This window comes from Prosopis cineraria, unplaced genomic scaffold, assembly GCF_029017545.1.
Source record: "Prosopis cineraria cultivar Desert tree isolate PC_DT_omini unplaced genomic scaffold, ASM2901754v1 PC12, whole genome shotgun sequence".
Taxonomy (NCBI): Eukaryota; Viridiplantae; Streptophyta; class Magnoliopsida; order Fabales; family Fabaceae; genus Prosopis; species Prosopis cineraria.
Window position 1 is genome coordinate 10,287,847 of NW_026555343.1, and position 20,381 is coordinate 10,308,227.

The 20,381-nt window shown below is 29.7% G+C and overlaps 1 protein-coding gene across 1 annotated transcript; it reads right to left on the bottom strand.

Annotated features, from left to right (window-relative positions):
- Positions 1-7,101: 7,101 nt before the first annotated feature.
- LOC129289075 (trypsin inhibitor 1B-like) lies at positions 7,102-19,848 on the bottom strand. The gene is made up of 3 exons (XM_054925895.1): positions 19,830-19,848; positions 16,532-16,974; positions 7,102-7,137 (listed from the first exon to the last, which is right to left on the bottom strand). The coding sequence occupies exons 1-3, from the start codon at positions 19,846-19,848 to the stop codon at positions 7,102-7,104; spliced, it is 498 nt and encodes a 165-aa protein (XP_054781870.1).
- Between the last annotated feature and the right edge of the window lie 533 nt (positions 19,849-20,381).

Consider the following 20,381-nt stretch of genomic DNA (forward strand, 5'->3'; position numbering starts at 1 on the left):
GATGTAGACCCAGAAAATACCAACAGTTAAATTATACATGTATAAAGAAATGACCTGGGGAAGGATGGGATGATTTGCGGGAGACAAAGTGATCAGATTGAGGAAAATGGAAGTGGAAGTTTTTTTTTTTAGAGAGTTTTTTTATGTTTTAATAAGTAGGGGTTTAAAGGTTTTTCTCCTTAAAATTTCTATTACACCTAAGTCCCAAAGGACTTGGTGGCACTTTTTGAATTTTGCGTGGCTTATTTGTGAATAAGTTTCTTATATGAGACCTTGCATAATTTTCTCATTATTTTATTACTATTGAATTAATGATATTAGACTTTAGTACCTGAAATTACAGTAAACTCTTATCAGAGAATTTGGGCTACGACCCTCTTTTCAAACAAAAAGAAATTAGAAAAAGAAAAATATCTCATATTAAAAAATTAAAATTATTTTTGAAATATACATATGAATTTAAATGAAATCAAATGTGTAAGGTTATCAAAGCGTGAGTGAACATGAGCCAATGTAGAAGTCTCATGTTGGATGAAGTTATGATTAATTAATAACTAATATATAATAAAAGGGGAATGAACCATAAACTTGAGTTTTGAGATTTTAAGCTAAAATATAACAATCTTCTACTACTTAATTCTAACTTTCTCTCATCTATATCATGCTTAGTGGGACAACGTTTATTCTCCACAAGTGGTTCCTTATTTCGATTAAACATCTTAAATAATTTTCTTTCAGCAAGATGTGTCCTGAAATGCAATGTAAATGACTGAATGAAAAAAACAATGAAGACAATAATAGGTGAGATGGAATCAATTTTGCCGAATAAAGCATGAATCTTAATTAGTTATACATTTCCTCTTGACAATGCTGGCAAGTAGACATCTATATGAACTCTAAGGTCCCCTATAATTATTAAAAAGGAATGGAATGAAATGGATTGAAAAATATAAAGGTAAAAAATAAGATGATCAAAAAAGGTTGTGAAGCACATTCATAAGGGAGAGGAGTAGTTTAGTTTATAGGATTAAGAATCATGATTAATAAAATTTTTAGAGGGTATGATAATTCTCACATTTGTAGTATATATTAATAAATTTTATTATGTTTCCATGAGAAGAAAGGGTGATTTAGTTCATTTTTATAATAATTTTTTAATTCATTTCATTTCATTCATTTCTAATAACCAAACAGGACCTAACTTAGTCATAGAGTTTTAAAAAGCATACCTGAAGATTAACGCACTTCAGATGATATATTCCAAAGCGATGTCCGTCCTTCCTCACACATCAGACATTCATAGTGGCTCTGCAAAATCAACATGTTTTGCAAGGGAAGGATATCACTTCTTTATTTCGAAACTTTAGGAGTAAAAAAGCAACCAACTTTATCGCCAATTAACAATAACAATCGTATTAGACTTGCAAGAAGATTCTCATAGCATTTTTTATGTTTATTTATGTTTAAATAAGGGATAAACTAGACAAAAATACTTATAATATATATATATATATATATAAAGCCATATTTATAATTGAATTAGTAAAAAAGCACGCTATTACAAAAGGGACTTTTAACATTGTTATTGGGGGACATAAATTAGAAGAATATAGAAAGTTGACTTACCAACATTACTTTTAAAAGCGACATGGATAAGATTTTAAAAGTAATGTAAAAGGGAAGAAATCACATCATTTTTGGATTCACGTCACTTTTGTTCTGCAAAATTGAAGTGGTTTTTATTGGCAAAAAAAAAAAAGAAAGAAAGAAAGAAGTGGTTTCTCAACATTCTATGTCACTCTTGGATAAAAAGTGATGTAGAAAGTCTTTTTTTTAAAAAAAATGAGGTAAAAAAATATAGCTTTTTTTTTGGAAAAATAGGGCATTTTTCGGATTGAAATGATTTAAAATCACCCTCAATCCAAAAAAGAAAATACCATATATTATTAAAAGAATAGATGGAAAAATAATAATGGACTAAGAATTTTTTTTTTGCAAAAAAAGATATCTTACTAATGAGATAATAAAACTACGAATTAATATCATGAAACACAAACAAAATCACAAACAACATAAACTTTTGCAAACATGTCATTAAAACCTTCAGAATTCGGTCACCCGAAGTATGCAATGCACTTAGTGAAGTAAGCAGATCTCTAATATAATGTTTCACCATTTCAGTTTCGTAGGGAAGCACTGTACCATAAAAAAGATGCATTAGGAATAAAACAAAAGGGATTACAAAAGGAATCAAACCCCAGAGTTGGTTATTTGAAAGACTCTCTGGGATACAAAAGGATGAGCGACACAAAAAAACCTAAAGCACGACTTAAATTTACTTCTGAAATATTAATAGATTACATATCCACAACACTTCTTAAATTACCAAACTCTTATAGAATAAACCGAGTTGTATGATTTCTACTCAAATTCCAAAAAATGAATAACAGCTATGAATGAGAATTGAGACAAAACAATACAGCTACCAAGAAATAAAAGAACTAGTAGTAGAACTCACAGCATATTAATGACTAATGCAATATCCTTCCGTCAATTCCTCTGGATTTGTGTTTTTATAAAATTATATTAGGACAATAGATTTTAGGTTTTTGTACAAGGATGAAATTTTCAATGAGATTTTTACATAAGTAAATTACTGTGATGAATTTTCAAAGCAAACAAATTGAAGCAATGAGCACTCGCAATTTCATAATTTTTTAGGTAATTAATAATCAAAATATAGCATTAGGCTCTCACCTCATTAAAAGCATAATCACATTTTACTTGAATTTAGTAACGCAAGTCTTTTATTAATAATGAAAAGACAGGACTGAGTTAGCTGGTTATTGTGTTTTGTTATTACACTTCAATGCCATGGTCTTGTTGACTAGCTAAATAATGTTGTATCCAAGCATAAATTTGGGATCAAGACAAAGCATAACAGCACAACAAAGTCAGCCTAGAGGGAATTCGTTAGTTCTTATTTCTGTGTACATAATTACAAGGATACTAGATTATACACTGCCGAAGTTTTCAACTTGCAAGAAACCTTTTTTAACATATGAACTGTGTACACCGAAAACCTTATCAAGCCACATAACAAGCAACTTTACAAACCTATTTTTTGGTCATTAATAAAATCTGTTCCCACCTATAAACAACCCTTTGATTTCACGTTTTCTTATGCAATAAGAAATTTCAAGGTGCTTGAGGTTAATTTAAAAAAAAAAAACACCTCTAAAGCTTCATTGCATCTTAGGTTTTTTCTTTTTATTTTTCTAATGGTAGAAAAAAAAATAAATATATACACAACTCAGCATAAATATATGCAAGTCAAGCCAATATGAAAACTAGGAAATTCTAACTCCTTTTTCCCGAGAGTAAATGTATTATTATCAATGTATTTGAGTTGATATTGAAAAGGAGGCGAGGGTATAAACTTGAACCTGATATATGATCACCAAGAATAGCCACTGCTCGAGTAATTTGAATCTGCAAACATGAAAACTCATAACTGTTGGATATTTGACTATATCTAATATTCCAATGATAAGCTACTTTCAAAGGATGCAAGTCTTTGGATTGAAATATTTTGTAATGCAGATTAAAAAGGATCCATATATATATATATACACACACACACGTATAGTTATTCTACCAATATGCAGGGGAATTTGGTTGCTTTACAAAGGAAATGGCCTGAATATAAGCCCGAACAATACTTGATAGCTTCTTCATATGCCTTACGAAACTGAACAGAACCTGGAATGACCTTAAGCTCACTAGCGACCTAGCAAAAATTTTATGTCCAGAGATATATACCCAGAACAAGAATATATCAACGTTAACTGACTAAAATCTTAGTAAGCTTGTAACATTAAATACGATGTGGAAGATAAAAGCATGCCTTGGCATAAAACTGCTCAAAAGTACCACAAGAATACCTTATTTCCTTGCATTTGCAATCAATTCTCCTATAATGGGCACCTTGCCTTGAAGAAGGAAAAAAATAATTAATAAATAGACAGATAAATTAAAATGAACCAAGCATCTTAATTAGTTATTATATACACACAGGTATGTGTGTCCTGTTAGCAAGTTTAAGTCAAGATAATGAAAATCATATCTTCAGTTCGCACTCTGATCATGACAAGCAAAGAAATATTCAAGTTCTATGCAGTGCTTAATGGGCTCCTGTAAGAGTTTTCCTCGTTCGAAAAGGCTTTCCTGAGCATATAATTAAGTTTCTTTTAGAATACCCTCCTTTTTTTTTTTGACAGAAAGTCAAATGAATATATTAGATAATAGCATAAAAAGCAGTCTTACAATTCAAAAATAGAAATGAAGAATTAGAGAGAGAAAGATCAACAGGCCCATGTGTTACAGGCCTGTGAGGAATTTTCTCTTTTAAAATACAATCCTAAAGGATATATATCTATACACACATATACATATGCAAGTGTTTTTTCAGGATACTCTCTCAATTCCAATAAGTTAAAACAGATATATATATATATATATATACATATACACACTCTAGGATGTTCTCTTAAACCTAACAAGTTAAAGAAGACATCTTATCTCAATTACAAGCACCATATATATCTAAAATAAAAACTGCCCAAAGGAATTACTGTAAAAATGCATGAGGAGGAAAAAAGCATTTAAACCAGTTTGGTATGGAATATGTTGAGACATTAGCATGTAAGCCCAAGTTAGCACTTATAAAGTCTGAAGTCCAGAAGCCCAATACCACAACATAATACCAAGCCCACTTAAATGTTCAAATATTTTATGGGTATTATTGTAATTAGATATTTATATTCTTTATTGTAAATATATTTATTCATTATTTTGTATTAGGGTTTTTGACACTACTTCTATATAAAGTTAATAAAGGTCTTAAGTAGCGTGAGCCATTTCTGCAATTACTATTCTAGGGTAAACTTTATCTTAGTATCAGAGCCACTGTGTAGGTTTTCTTACTTTACTTCTATGGCTGACAAAAGCATTAATACCTCTCCAAAAACCCCTAGCTCCTATAAGTTCTCTCTTCACTCAACTCTTAACCTCCTGAAAATCTCATTCGGTTCAACCTCTCTTAACTAGCACTGTTTTGTCAAGCTTGATAGAACTAATTATACTTTGCGGTCTCATTGTGTGCTTCCCACTATCAAAGGCCATAAACTCGAAGGCTTCATCAATGGCACCGATATGTGTCCCTCTCAGTTTGTTATGGTAAATGATGTTTCAAAGATAAATCCAAATTTTGAAGACTGGGTAGCTGCTGATCAACTCTTATTTAGATGGCTTTTCAACACTATGACCATTGATGTCTCAGCTAAAATTACTGGAGTTTCAACTTCAGCTGGTCTTTGGAGAGTTGCTTGTGCTGTGGCAGGGGCTCAAAACAAAGCTAGGATGCTCATATCGTGTTCTGAACTTCAAAGAACTACAAAAGGTTCTCTCTCAATGCAAGAATACTTATCCAAAATGAAAACATTAGTCGAGAGTCTTGCTCTCATTAGAAGTCCAGTTTCCAACTCTGATTTACAACTTCAAGTTATGGCAAGTCTTGATGTTGAATACAATGCTATTGTGGTATAGCTTTTCTAAAGAGGAAGATCTTTGTTGGCTTGATTTTTCAGCCTCATTACTCACTCATGAATCTCGACTTGAGCAGCTGAATTAGCTTAACCAAAGTAATATTTCTACCCAATTTGCTAATCTTACTGTTTTTGATTCTTCTTGTTCTCATGGTGGCTGGCAGGGCACTCGTGATTGTGGAACTAGAGGGAAAGGATGTTTTAATCATGGTGGTGATAAGACACCGTGTGCTCTCTGTGACAAACTGAGGCATAACGTCAAGAATTGCTTTAAATGGTTTGATAGGTCCTTTAAACCACCAACCATCAGAAGCAATTTTGACTATGGAAAATCATCCTTTAATTCTATTTACTATGCTTCACCAGAAGTGGTGAATGATGATTCATGGTACTTGGACAGCAGTATTAAAACTCATATTACTAATGACTCTTTCAACCTTGAAAATGCAATGAAAATTGATGGTAAGGTCAAATTATTTGTTACTAATGGTCAAAATATGCCGGTGGAACAGATTGGTTCTTCTAATATTCAAAATGTGCTTAGTCAAAATGTTGCTCTTAATAATATTCTCTATGCACCTAGTGCTAAGAAGAATCTGATTAGTATACCTAAGATTTTAGATGATAATCATGCTAAGGTACTTCTAAATTCTTCTTCTACTATTGTCAAGAAATAGGGGGCAAAAACTACATTGCTTCAAGGAGTGAGAAGTAGAGGAGAACTGTACAAGGTGGATGGTTAAAAGGTTAATCTGCAGCAAAACTTTTTTAGCAATTTTGGAGGCTCTCATGAAGGTCTCTCGGGTGAACAAGTTGAAAACAACAAAAATAATATTGCTAGTTCTAAATCTAGCTCTATTAAAAAGCTATGGCATTATAGGCTTGGCCATCCTAGTCCTAGGATCTTAAATCAAGTTCTTGATTCTTGTAAAGTCAAGTTGAATGAAAGTTGTGAACCTATTTTTTGTGAACCTTGTAAATTTGGCAGGTCTCATTCTCTTCCATTCAAAGTCTCTACTTCTCATGCCTTACATCCTCTTGATCTAATACATATTGATCTATGGGGTCCCTCTCTAATACAATCCTTAAATGGTTACAAGTATTATATACTGTTTCTTGATGATCATAGTCGTTACAGCTAGATTTTTCCTCTTAAAACTAAAGATGAAGCTCTACCAATGTTCCTAAAGTTTAAACAATATGTTGAAAATCAATTTGGGAGGAAAACAAAGATAGTTCAAAGTGATTGGGGAGGGGAGTACAGAAGTTTCACTAAGTGTTTACAAGATGCTGGAATTCATTTCAAACATTCTTGTCCACACTCTTCCCTTCAAAATGGAAGGGCTGAGAGAAAGCAAAGACACATTGTAGAAATGGATTTGACTTTACTAGCCCAAGCTAATATGCCTCTCAACTATTGGTGGGAGGCATTTCATACAGCAATAGTATTAATTAATAGATTACCTACACCTGTTTTAAGTGATTCCTCACCACATCAAAAACTATTCAATGTATCTCCTGAGTATGATAGCTTAAAAGTCTAGTTCTGCATGTTATCCCTATCTAAGGGACTACAATAAGCATAAATTGCAGTTTAGAAGTATTAAATGTGTATTTTTGGGTTACAACAATCATCACAAAGGATTTAGGTCCTTAAGCTTTGAAGGAAGGATATATATGTCTAGAGATGTGATTTTTGATGAGAATTCATTCCCTTTTTCAGAAGGTTTCATGAACAAAAAACTACCTAAAGTAGAAATTAATCCTCAGATATTCTTCAAGCCACTGCCTTCTTTGCCTCTTGTTCGATGTCCAATTAGCCCAGTCAAATACTTCTTCTGCACAAAATATAATTATACAAGGTCAAAGTGACAAGATTGAAGAAATATAAGAAGAAGAAACTAGAAAAAGTGCTCGTGATTACACACAAATCTCTAGTGATATTCTTATTTCCTCTGATTCTAATCAATCTCACTCTATTGCAGAATTAGTTATTGAGACAATTCAGCCACCAATCATATCATCTGATGTTGGTCATAATCAACATCAAATGGTCATAAGGAGTAAGTCAGGTATTTTCAAAACCAAAATTCCTTATGTTGGCTTAGTTACTGAAAATTCAAAGGAAATTATCACTGAAACTTCAAGTACTCTAGAAGCTTTAAAATTTGAATTGTTTAGAAAAGCAATGTGTGAAGAATTTAATGCCCTTATTAGAAACAAAACTTGGGTTTTAGTACTCTATACTGGAAAAGAGAGGCCTGCTGACTGCAAGTGGTTATTCAAAAAAGTTTGGTGCTGATGGATCTTTTCTTAAGGCTAAAGCTAGATTAGTTGTAAAAGGGTTTCAACAATACCTAGGAATTGACTATGATGAAACTTTTAGTCCAGTTCTAAAGCCTTTTACTCTGCTGTTTATTCTTACAATAGCTATTTGTTTTAACTGGCCAATTTGACAGCTGGACATAAATAATGCTTTCCTAAATGGACTACTCCAAGAACAAGTTTTAATGAGACAACCAAAAGGTTTTGTTGACAAGAGGGTTCCTAATCACATTTATTTGTTAAACAAAGCTATCTATAGGCTTAAACAGGCTCCAAGAGCCTAGTTTAAGAGGTTAAAACACACACTTCTAAGCTGCAAGTTTACTTACTCCAAATGTGATAATTCTTTGTTTTCCTTCAGAACAAAATCAGATATTTTGTTTCGTCTAATCTATGTTGATGACATCATTGTTATCGGTAATAATCTGAAATTGCCCTTTAGTATTTATTAGAGAATTACATGTTCTGTTTCCTCTTATCTTGGGAATTTGCATCATTTTCTTGGAATAGCAACATATAGAGGCTCTATAGGGCTTTATTTGAAGCAAGAAAAATATACTGAAGAGCTTCTTCACAGATTTGGGATGTCAAATTGTTCCCCTGTTCCGACACCCTTAGTAGTGAACAAGAACTTACCTCTCTATCATGGTGTACCTCTCTCAGATGTTTCTACTTATCGAAGAACTATTAGGTCACTGCAATACTTAGTGAATACCAGGCTAGACATTATGTTTGCGATCAATAGACTAAGTCAATTTCTTCAAGCTCACACTACTGTTCATTAGCAGGCAGTAAAGCGTCTATTGCGATATTTAAAGGGTACAAAGGACTTAAGTTTTTATATCAGACCAAGCAATTATCTTAACTCACAAGGTTTTTCTGATGCTGATTGGGCATGTTGCATAGATGACCAATGATCCTTTGGGGGCTATTGTGTTTTCTTCAGAAATTGTCTGATAGCTTGGTCTGGAAAGAAGCAATGCATTGTCACTAGTTGAGCACAGAATCAGAGTACAGATCGTTAGTAGATCTTGCTTTGAAACTTGTATGGCTTCAATTTTTGATGGAAGAGATCGGAATAAAGCTCAATCATATTCCAATAGCTTGGTGTGACAGCTTGAGTGCTTCTGCCCTTGCTTCCAATCCAATATATCACAACTGAACTAAACATATAGAAATTGATATCCATTTTACCAGAGATCAAGTGATTGACCACAAGCTTTTGGTTTGATATGTTCCTTCTTCTAAGAACATAGCATATTTGTTCACAAAAGTGATGAGCCACTCTCATTTTTTGACGCTGCGAGACAAACTCGGACTTGTGAAGAGCCCAGTCTCTCGTTTGAGGGGCCTTGTTGAGACATTAGCGTATAAGCCCAAGTCAGCATTAATAAAGTTTGAAGTCCATAAGCCTAATGCCACAACATAATACCGAGCCCACTTAAGTGTTCAGATATTTTATGGGTATTACTGTAATTAGCTATTTGTATTCTTTACTGTAAATATATTTATTCATTACTTTGTATTAGGGTTTTTGACCCTACTTCTATATAAAGTTAATAAAAGTCTTGGGCAAAGCCATTTCTGCAATTATTGTTCTAAGGTAAACTTTATTTGAATATGACACTGACATCTCTCAAATTAAATCTTCCTGACCTAACGATTAGCTATGAATGAAAAGACTAAAAATAAGCGCTAAATTAGACAAATACCACAGGCCCATCTGAACGTGTCACTGGGTTATTATTCTATTGCATTTCCCTGATTATTAAAAAATAGTTAAACCCGTTTGGTTTGGAATGTTGAGCTCCAGGGACAGCATGGTGGATGAGCGTCAATATCCCAAATAAGCACCTGTTTCATTCAAAAAATAAAAAATAAAAACTTAATGCCATAATAAACTCACATTAATTCAAATGTAAATAATGAATTCCTATATGTGAGTAAATTATTTTCTCAAAAAACATAGCCATAGAGTCCAGGATGAGGAGTGTGAGTACAATACTTATTCCTCAAATGTTCTTTGCAAAATATTTAAAAAACTGTTTTTGTTCACTGCTTATGCCACGATGATAGCTAACCCTAAGAGGGGAGGGGTTGGGGTACATCAGTCCCTCTTGATTCTGACATTTCTTTGTAATGATATTTGATTTCTTTTAAGAATGTTAACAATAAACATTAGTCCCTAATTTTATTTAATCAAAGTTTCAACTCTCCAATTATTCATCTATAGATCTGTCAGTGCACGCGCTCATAGGTGGAAAGAAAATTTATCTATCAACATCAATCCCTCAATTTTTTTTGTTATATAAGTGGAAAGACAAAGAGAGAACTTCAACATAGTGGAACGTGCAAGCCAATAGAAGATTTGTCAAAGTAACCTAGAAAAAATTACTATTTCAAATTCTAATCCTAAATCTTAAACATAAAACCCTAATATCTTGCCCATGAAATCCTTAACATGGACAATAAAACTCGATTGTTTATTTCATTCTTTTCCAAGATCATTCATTAATTCACAATATAATTTGTCAACATATGACAATTGAACTGATATTATATATACAGTAAGTTCTATAAATACCTTATAATTTGGTATTCCATCGATCTGATAATTTATAAACCAAATACATCCTTTTCCCAAAGCTTCGACATCATCATATTCTTCTTGATGTAGGACTTTTTTGGTTGACATGTCTGAATCATTAGAAGAACCCAAAGAAAAACCTTATGGTCTGAATAGAGTTTGACGACCGCTCTTTTTAGCTTCTAAAGCCAATGTAGTGTGTATAGTGTCTGAAGACTTCAGGTTTTCTTTTAGTCCATAAGGAGGTCTCAAATTTGTGGTTCATGGTGTGTGCGGTTATGCACGTGTTTTGTACAAGTAGATTTAATTTAATCTAGAGAGTTTTAAGTCTAACATAATTTAATAAGAAACTTTCTAACATATATATTTGAACTTATGCATTTGTAGCTAATCAAATCAAATTATATATCAATACAAAAAAATGACTTTCAAAAAGTTGTCGTTGAAAATAAACAATCTACGACAATAGTAAAAGTCGTCACTAAAAATTTGACTATTTGCAATGACTATATATAGTCATTACTGATTGTCAGACTTTCAGCAGCAATAAGTGCATGTCGCTGCTAAAGGTTTAAGTTTCAATGGCAACATATAAATTGCCGCTGAAAGTTAACAATCAGCAGCAATTTTTTAGAGTTGCTGTAGAAAGTAAGACTTTTTAACATCGCTGGTAATTGTCAACATATTTTAAAATAAAAACTTATGTTATAAGTTTCAATGATGACATATTAGTCACTGCTAAAAGTTGACAATTAGTAGCAACTTTTTAGAGTTGCCGTTGAAAGTTTGCCGTTGAAAATGAGACTTTCAATGGCGACATTCAAATTCACTGCTAAAAGTTTGATTTTTTATTATCATCATAATTTTTTATTTTTTGTTTTATCTAATATTCAACTTTTTATGATATTAATTTTATTGTATTATTGTAATTTTATAATGAATATATAAAACAACATAATAAGTTTTTATTAATATATTTCATGGTTAAATTGTGACTTTAAAATAATGAAATTATTTTCAAATAAGATTAATGTATTATTTAATCATAATGAGCCAAAGTAAAGAATTAAGCCAAACATATTATTTTACATCAATTTTGTTATCAAAAAATGTTTGATTTGACTCAGTGCAACTATTTAGACCAGTTTGGTTAATTGATTTTAGTTAATTAACACTAAATCAAACTGAATTGACTAATGCATACCCCTATATGAAGTGATAAATTTATTCAAAAACCTAATATTTGATATTTTAATTTGAAATGCATATAATATGGTAATGAGTATCAATTTTCAAATGTTTTATGATTATATTGATATTTTAAAAATTAACACTACTTGTTTATCATAATTAGATATGTGATAGTTAAATTTATTCATTCATAGAATAATATTTCATCTAATTTATTTTTTCAATTCAAATTCTACATTTAATACCAATAACTTTAAAGCTTGATGCCAATTTAAATGTTCCCAGTTTTATAGCTAATGATAGAAAAAGAAAGATAAAAAGAAGAAAAATGAGATATTCTAAAATTCTACTTTTAACTTTTACAATATATGAAATATATCTATGTATGTGATGCTATATTATTTTTTTTTGTTTGATGCTATCTTGCAACATAAATATATAATAAAAAAGATAATATAATGTACAATTTTCTTATAAAATTATAATTTAAAAATGAAAAATAATTAAAAATTAAAATGTAATGTAAAAACAAGCTAATTACATTACTTAAGAGTTATTGTTAATTAAAAGTAAAAATAAACTTTTAAATAAAACTATCTAGAAAAATAAATAATTATGAACTAATTTATAATCATATATATTTTTTTACTATTTATTCTTAGATATTTTTATATTATAATTATAAATAATAATAACGTCAAGAAGTAAAAAAAATAGAATAAATAATACAAATGATATTGTGTCAACTATATTTATAGTTTACTTTAGACAAAATAAATAATATAATTTACAATTTTAATAAATTAAAATAATTAAGTTGAAGTATTTAATGATAGTAATGATATTTTATAATATTTAATATTTAAAATATATGTGTGTTTGTATAGTTTAATAATATATATATATATATATTTAATTATGCAACAATAGATGGTAGGTTCATTCCAGCTCAATGGTAAAATGGTGGGACACAAAAAGAAGAGGTCATAGGTTCAAACCTTGGAGGAGGCAACTTGTGAAATGAAATATAAATTAGTGACATAATGACACATGGCGTGAGGTGAGGGCGACAAGTGGAGGGGTGACATGGTGCCATATGGGTGGTAAAACCAACATTAGTTTTCAACAGTGACTTTAGTAGTTTCTGTGGCAACAAATGTCACAGCTAATACTTAACATTCAGCGATGACCAAATAGTTGCCGTTGATATGTGGTTTGTGCGACTACATTTGTCATCACTGATTCTCAACTTTCAACAATGACTATCTTTCTATGATGGCAAATTTTCCTTTTTGCAGTGACAATTGTCACCTTTGATTCTCAACTTTTAGCAATGACTTATATTCTTGCCACATATAAAATTAACAACAAGACCTCTTGCAACGACAAAATGAAAACTTCCAATGGTGACTTTTCAAAAAGTCAATTTTTTTGTAGTGATATTATCACTAACAACATGTGTTTTAGAGATGCTAAAACAAAATATAAAATTTGTGATGATTAGCTTTTTATGATGAGAAGGTTCATCATAAAACTTTTGTGCCAGATCGAAAACTTTTATAATCCATAAAAAATTCAATTTCTAGTGGATTTTTCATAAATTTTATAACAATTTTCCGTCACAACGCAAAGTGGCCAAGCTTGCTAGCTAGCTCTAGTTAAATACAAATGCATCTAAGTCAATATATATATATATATATATATCACCACTTTTAAATACAAAGTAAATCTTGCATATTTAATTTCATAAAATATTTTTCTATGGAATATTTTTCACTAATTGGACCATATGACTTTGACTCAGTGCAACTCAATAATTGTAATTTAAATCATTAAAAATATTGGTTCCTGATGCCCACAAAATTTAAACACATCAAAAGTGTACAAATCAAACATAGTATAACAAATCTAACTCATCTCACAAGGAACTAGATAAAAGGATTTGGGCACAAACAAAAGTTGTCTTCATCTCAATTAAGTTATCCAATCTAAGAGTGAATTTTTTATTAAATTAAAAATATCAATAAAATAAAGTCAAGATATCTGAGGTAAAATTAACAACTAAAGAGCATTTTAGGAATTTCAATCTCCTTTTATACTTTGCAATTCAATTTCCTCTGACTATCATATTTTAATTCAACTTTAAAATCATGGCTTTAATTTAGATCATGCATCCGTGGATTATGCAATCTGTGATCTAACTATACTATAATATCTTAATCAAGTCTTGATCTAATTATGTACAAGTCTTAAAAGATTGCCTAAGGCTCTTGAATATATGTCTATTGCAAGTGCAAATTAGATTAATTCCAATCTTAGGTTGCTTAAATAATATAATTGAGATTCCCCTTTATCAAAGGTGAATTCCAAGATCCAAACGCATACTAAACTCGGCTGTCTCTGAGAAGTCAGCTGCTTTCGTAGTAAGGCAATTATTGGAATTTACTTAATGGTTTAGATATCTCTTCCGAAAAGTTAGATAAGAGTTTTGAATTAAGAAGTCATCAAATGGATTATAAGAAAGATGATTGTTTCAGTTTTAAAGCAACGCTACGTATTCCATTGATTCGATTTGATTAAATATTAGGCTATCCTTTGTGCCAATAACTAGCACTGGGTTGTTCTGTGTTTCTGATGCCTTTTATAACAATTGGCTAATTGGATAATTTTATATCACTACTTTACTTGAAAGCAGTATAGAATCAATCTTTTGTCAACATTAAATTGTGGAAATTTAATTTGGATACTCTTTTTCTTTTTCCTTTTTTAAATGCCAAAACACCTTCTCGAGGCAAGTGGCATAAGGTGATTCTTGTAACATTTTGAAAATCATGAGAGAATAAAATATGAAGAAAATGATTAATTATTAATATTTTTGTATAAAGTGATTTATAAAAAAGACCATAAATTCATTCTAGAATAAGACTTATATATAGGATTAGAGGTACTACATATAATTACTAATAAAAAAAAGGAATTACTTGGCTTATTGATGGGAATAGGAAATGATGGAATGAAAAAGAAATAATTGAAAATATTGAAGGTTTAAAGTTTGAAAATACTTTGACTTACTAATTAAGAATATTTTGTTTTAATTATCATAATATTTGAATTATTATTATCTTTCAGTATTTATTATTATCTTTTTATTTATGGTTATCATTTCATTTAGTTTTAAAATTTCTAGAATATTCATGTTTTTAATTCTTGGGTTAGGAAATTGAGGTTTATAAATAATATCTTAACTCACTTATTTTGTAAAGACACCCACTATTGAAGAAGAATTGTTATCGCATTGCGTTTCCTCTAAGATTTTCTCTTTTCTCTATGTCATCTCTACTCTCTTTCTCTTTTTTCCCCCTTTACTCTCTTCCCCCATTTCCGCCTCCCCTGCCCCATTCTGCATTTAAAAGTGGATTTCAAAGGATGTACCCGAGATATCCATGAGACCACCAATAATAAAAATGACCCCATACAATCGGAGTCTAAGTTAGTGTTGATGGGTGAATATAATTTTACACTAATTGATAGAGTGATTTTTTTTTAAAAAAAAAACGTAGCTCGGCAATAATCAAATTTAAAGACCCTTTTAAAAATATAATTTAAACAGAAAAATATTAAATACTAAGTAGTGAGCACTGAGCAGTGAGTAACCTCGTCACACAAATGTTATCATAGTCACATAACGTAAAAATAGAGTAAACAATTAATTTATTATGGTGGTCGACCAATAGTGTTTCAGAGGTTATCTCCTTTATTATATTTTTTTTTTGAATTACAAGGCTATGGTAAAATCGTGCAAAAGACTAAGGTCTAGTCATGTCTAAAACCATAAAATTTCTATAATCATGCGGTGGCTCATAAAAAATTATAATATTAAAGGTATCATACGGAGGCCGGTGAGCTAAGAGATTTCCTTTATTATATTCAATGCAGGAGATGCCATATAAGTGAATGCGTGCAGCACAATTTTTTTTTTCGTACTAATTAAATTGGGTGCTCAAATGGGTTTAGAAGGAACTTTATTTTCTTAAAAGATATTGATATTTATTTTTAATTTAAAATAAGTAGAAAATAAAATGAACGTTAAATTATACATATAATCCTTTAACTTTATATAAAATTTCATTTTGGTCCCTTAATTTTATAAAATATTTTTTCAATCCTTTAACCCTAACACTGTCTTAGTTTCACCAACCAGAAATTCCTATATTAAATTTTTTAAATATTTACAAAACATTATCAAAGTTTAGCATTTTAAATTCAATTCTTTAAAATAACAATGCTTGAGATAAAAATTAATCATTGGAAACTCGTGTCAAAGTAAAAGGATTGAAAAAATACTTTATAAAATTAAGAAATTAGAATGAAATATTATATAAAGTTAGAGGCTAAAATGTACACTTCAACCTAAAATTAAATTAACCATCCATCTCGATTCAAAAAAATACATAATTTTAATTTTAAAATTGAAAATTAAAAAATGGCATGCGTGGAACAACAATTGTTTATTTAATCGATTTGTATATAAATCCACAATACATGAAAAGAAAGCCACAGCTTCAGCCACACAAGTTTATTTAACGTAAACTCTACTTATGTAGTAATTAAGCCAACCATCCTCACATCAAATACATCTTAATTGGGAAAATCGCACATAAGAACCACTCAAATTTGTTATTCCCAGACAATGAGAATAACAAGTCACCAATAAGGAAAAAATAAGTCCCTCTTCTTATTTTAACAACAATTAATTTTATATTGATCCTTGTGTGCGATTTTTCCCTTAATTTAACTCTCTCCCCTGAATAATTTATAAGACTTTCTTGAACACAACTGCAAGCGGACTCTCATCAGTCACAAAAACCAGATGTCTTTTTCCACTTTGATCATAATAAAACCCAAGATCTCCACAAGGATCGCCAGTAGGACAGAACTTAAGCTTATAGAAGAGGCTCTGATATTTAAAGATCTTGAACTTACCTTCCACTGTATTGTTATAACCACTGATTTTCAGAGACATTCCCACAGGTTGTTCGTCGACGATAGTCCACTTCGACGGCATTGGAGAACAGTTCGGAACTGCGGAGAATGCGATGTCTAGAAGAAGACCCTCCGCGATGTATGCGATTCTAGCCGCAGATGAAATTGTCAGTGGCAAGCCATCGGTTTCCTCGGAAGGTTTCTGCACCACCGTCAGTGGGCAGGTTTCGTTACCTGTAGCAGCTAGTCCAAGGCATGCAGAGAAACCACGAAAACGAAGGACTTAAACACCGTTAGCTCAATATCACATATATGGCTCATATAATTTGACAATTTATCGCATTATTTTAATGTTTTGGAAAATTTTTAATTTAGTTTTATGTTTCTATTATGGGGAAGACAGAAACATTTTCGTTTAAATATATAAATGACAATGAGATCCTATAAAATATGATAATTTTTCTCAAGTTTCTTAGGACATTCCTGACGTTAATGTATTGTATGAAATGACTATAATGCTCCATTTTAAAATAAAAAAGAAATGGATCAACGAATGAAAAAATTGCAAAGCTGAAATTGTCATTTGCTATCTTGTTTTAGTCATTACTAATAAAAAAATAGTCATTATTTTGGACTTTAGTGATTAAAAAATTTGCTGAAGGAGAAGTTGTAATTACTTATATTGTTTTGATAATAGTTAGAAGAAAAGTAATAACTAAAATAGTCATTGCTATTTGTATCACTTGAAGTGATTTCATTTGCTATCTTCTTTTAGTCAATTATAGAAAAAAAGTAGTCATTATTTAAATTAAAAAAGTCATTAATACTTACAACTAATGTTTACAACACTTGAGAGCATTATAGTAATTTCACAAAATACAGTAATGTCAGAAGGTACCAAGGGACTAGAAAAACTTATCACATATTATGGGATCTCATAATCATTTGCATATTCCAAGGAGTTGTTTTTGGTAATTTCCCCTTGAATTTTTACCAGTATGGTCATAAGATTTCTTGATTTCATCATCCCTGTGTCATCTTCATTAAATATTATCGATGTAATTGATATTCAATACAAAATATAAAAAATAGAGCAAACATGCATTATTTCCAACTTATAAATAGTAAAAATTAATCATCATATATCCTGCACATTGGAAAAAAGAGCATGTCTAGTTTAAAGGAAAAATTGTTGGGAAAATTATTCCCAAGAACTGAAGAGCCCAATTCAAAAGTTATTATTCCCAAGGACTACTCCAAATTCAATATTTACTACTATTTACAACTTTAAACAACTCAAATTTACAACAGGTATATTTACAGTTAAGGATCCTTAGAAATAAATAACTTTTGAATTTGATCGTCCTTGGGAATAATTTTTCCAAAATTATATTTTAAACCTGTAAAGATTCGCTAATTTCTTTTAGCTTCCTTCTTAAATAATAATTAAAACCTTATAATTTAAATCATTTTCAATTTAGTCTTTTTTATATTTTTACAATATTTTTCCACATACGTATTTTTTTTTTACCTTTTCTATCTATACTTTTATCACTTTTATTACCATTAATTATATATGTTCACAGTATTAATATAATATATAATCAATATGTTAATAAAATTTCAAAAATATTTCACCAAAAGAAATTCAAAAATATTTGCAAACTCAGACCATAAACATTAAATTAATTTTTTGATAAGATGTAAATTTTATTTTTGTTTTTAAAAACTAGAAATTTTGTAAGGATTAAATAATAATTTGACCTCTAAATTATAGATCTAAGAATATCTAGGATCCTCAACTCATTTTTTTGTGCAATGTTTTCCATCAATTTTTTCAAATTGTACAATATTGTCTTTACTATTAACAAAAGCTAACTTTAACTGTTAATTAACCTAAAAATAACAGAAAAGAATTCAAAAATTACAAGAAAGGACCAAGAAAATTATCTGTAAAGCTAACTTTTGTTAATGGTAATGGCTACATCACACCATTTTAAAAAGCTGAAAGAAAATATTGTACCAAAAATGAGTTTTAGGTCTTAGACATTTCAGGACCTATAATTTAGGGGGTTAAATTGCCCTTTAACTATTTTGTATTTTGAAATACAACAACTATAAGGATAGGTTTATAAATCAAAGTTTATAAATCAAAGAGAATGAATTAAAAAGTATATGAAATCATACGAATAAAAACATTCATCCAAACATTATATTTTATTATAAAAAGGACAAACAAAACGATTGGTGTGACAATTTTTAATTCCAGCAAACTTCCTAATAAAACGCGTAGATATCTAGGACATAAATAATTAACCACTATCCAAATGAAAACAAAAGGTCAAATTCCATAACTAAACACTTAATTAAATAATTATTTTAAAATCTGTTGAGCAGGTAAATAATTAATTAAAATATAACATTCACATCACCACCTCTTCATAATCAATAAAAATACAATCAAAATACCTCATCATTAATTTCATATTTACCAAAATTTCTGGGTTATTACATCAGGTGTGGTGCAATATTGCCCTTCATGTATTAAAAATAGAGCAATGTTACCCCTTTGTTAAATATTTGTTAATTTGACTATTAGTTGACCAAAAAAATTATAGAGAAATAATCTGGTAAGAAAATTAATACTGATTAAATCCATTAAATTATAAATAAATTATAATAGACCAGTGTCATTTTTCACCCATATTAAATGTAAAAATATCATTTTAGCCAACCAACTTGACTATCTACCAGGTGATTATGGGTTCACGAATGCTAGAAACATAAGTAAGTAATTAAAAACTACTATATTTATTTTAATAAATCATGCTAATATATTAAATATTTTAATATTTAATAATTTAAATATTATTATTTATAAATATTCATCCAAAATTTATAAAAGGACCTTACAAGTCAACTTTTAAGATATGTAAATTAGAGAAGGAGAACCTATTAACTTAGCATATTATTTTAATTTACAAATCACCATTAAATTTTTTTAAAAAACTAGTTTTTCTATTAATATTTAAAAATAATTTATAAATTTTGGATGAATATTTATAAATAATGATATTTAAATAATAATAGTTTCATAAGCATAAAAACCCAATATTATAGGCTTTTGAGGTGCTTACAGTTTCTTATTTTCGTCATTTTCTTTGAACAGGGATCTTTTAACATTATTTTCATCATATTCCTTTTTTTGATAAACTATTTTCATCATATTCTTTATTTCCATCCAACTTCTATTTAGTTAAGGATAGGACGTAGCCTAATTGAGATGAAACACTTAAAACTCTAATATTCCTCTATTTTGATTTGATCCACTTGGTTATTTCTATTTACTTATGTTCCTCGGTTTAAGCAAACATGATAACAATATAACAATAAGAATAATCTTCGCATCCAAATATTGGCCTATGGAACAATTACTAATAACAATTGTTAATAAAGTACACACACACATTCATTTATGGGAGAATCTCACTTAGGATCTCCATAGTACAAGATTTTGCATTTAGGACCCAATACAATATGAAAACTTTGTGCAGGCCAAAATATGTTTTGACGAAAAAAGATGCATTTTCTTTTAGACATTTTGTTGTCAAATACAAGACATTATGTTGAAAATTTATAAATATTATATTGTGCATTTATGAACATTCCATTATTCTTTCATCCTACGC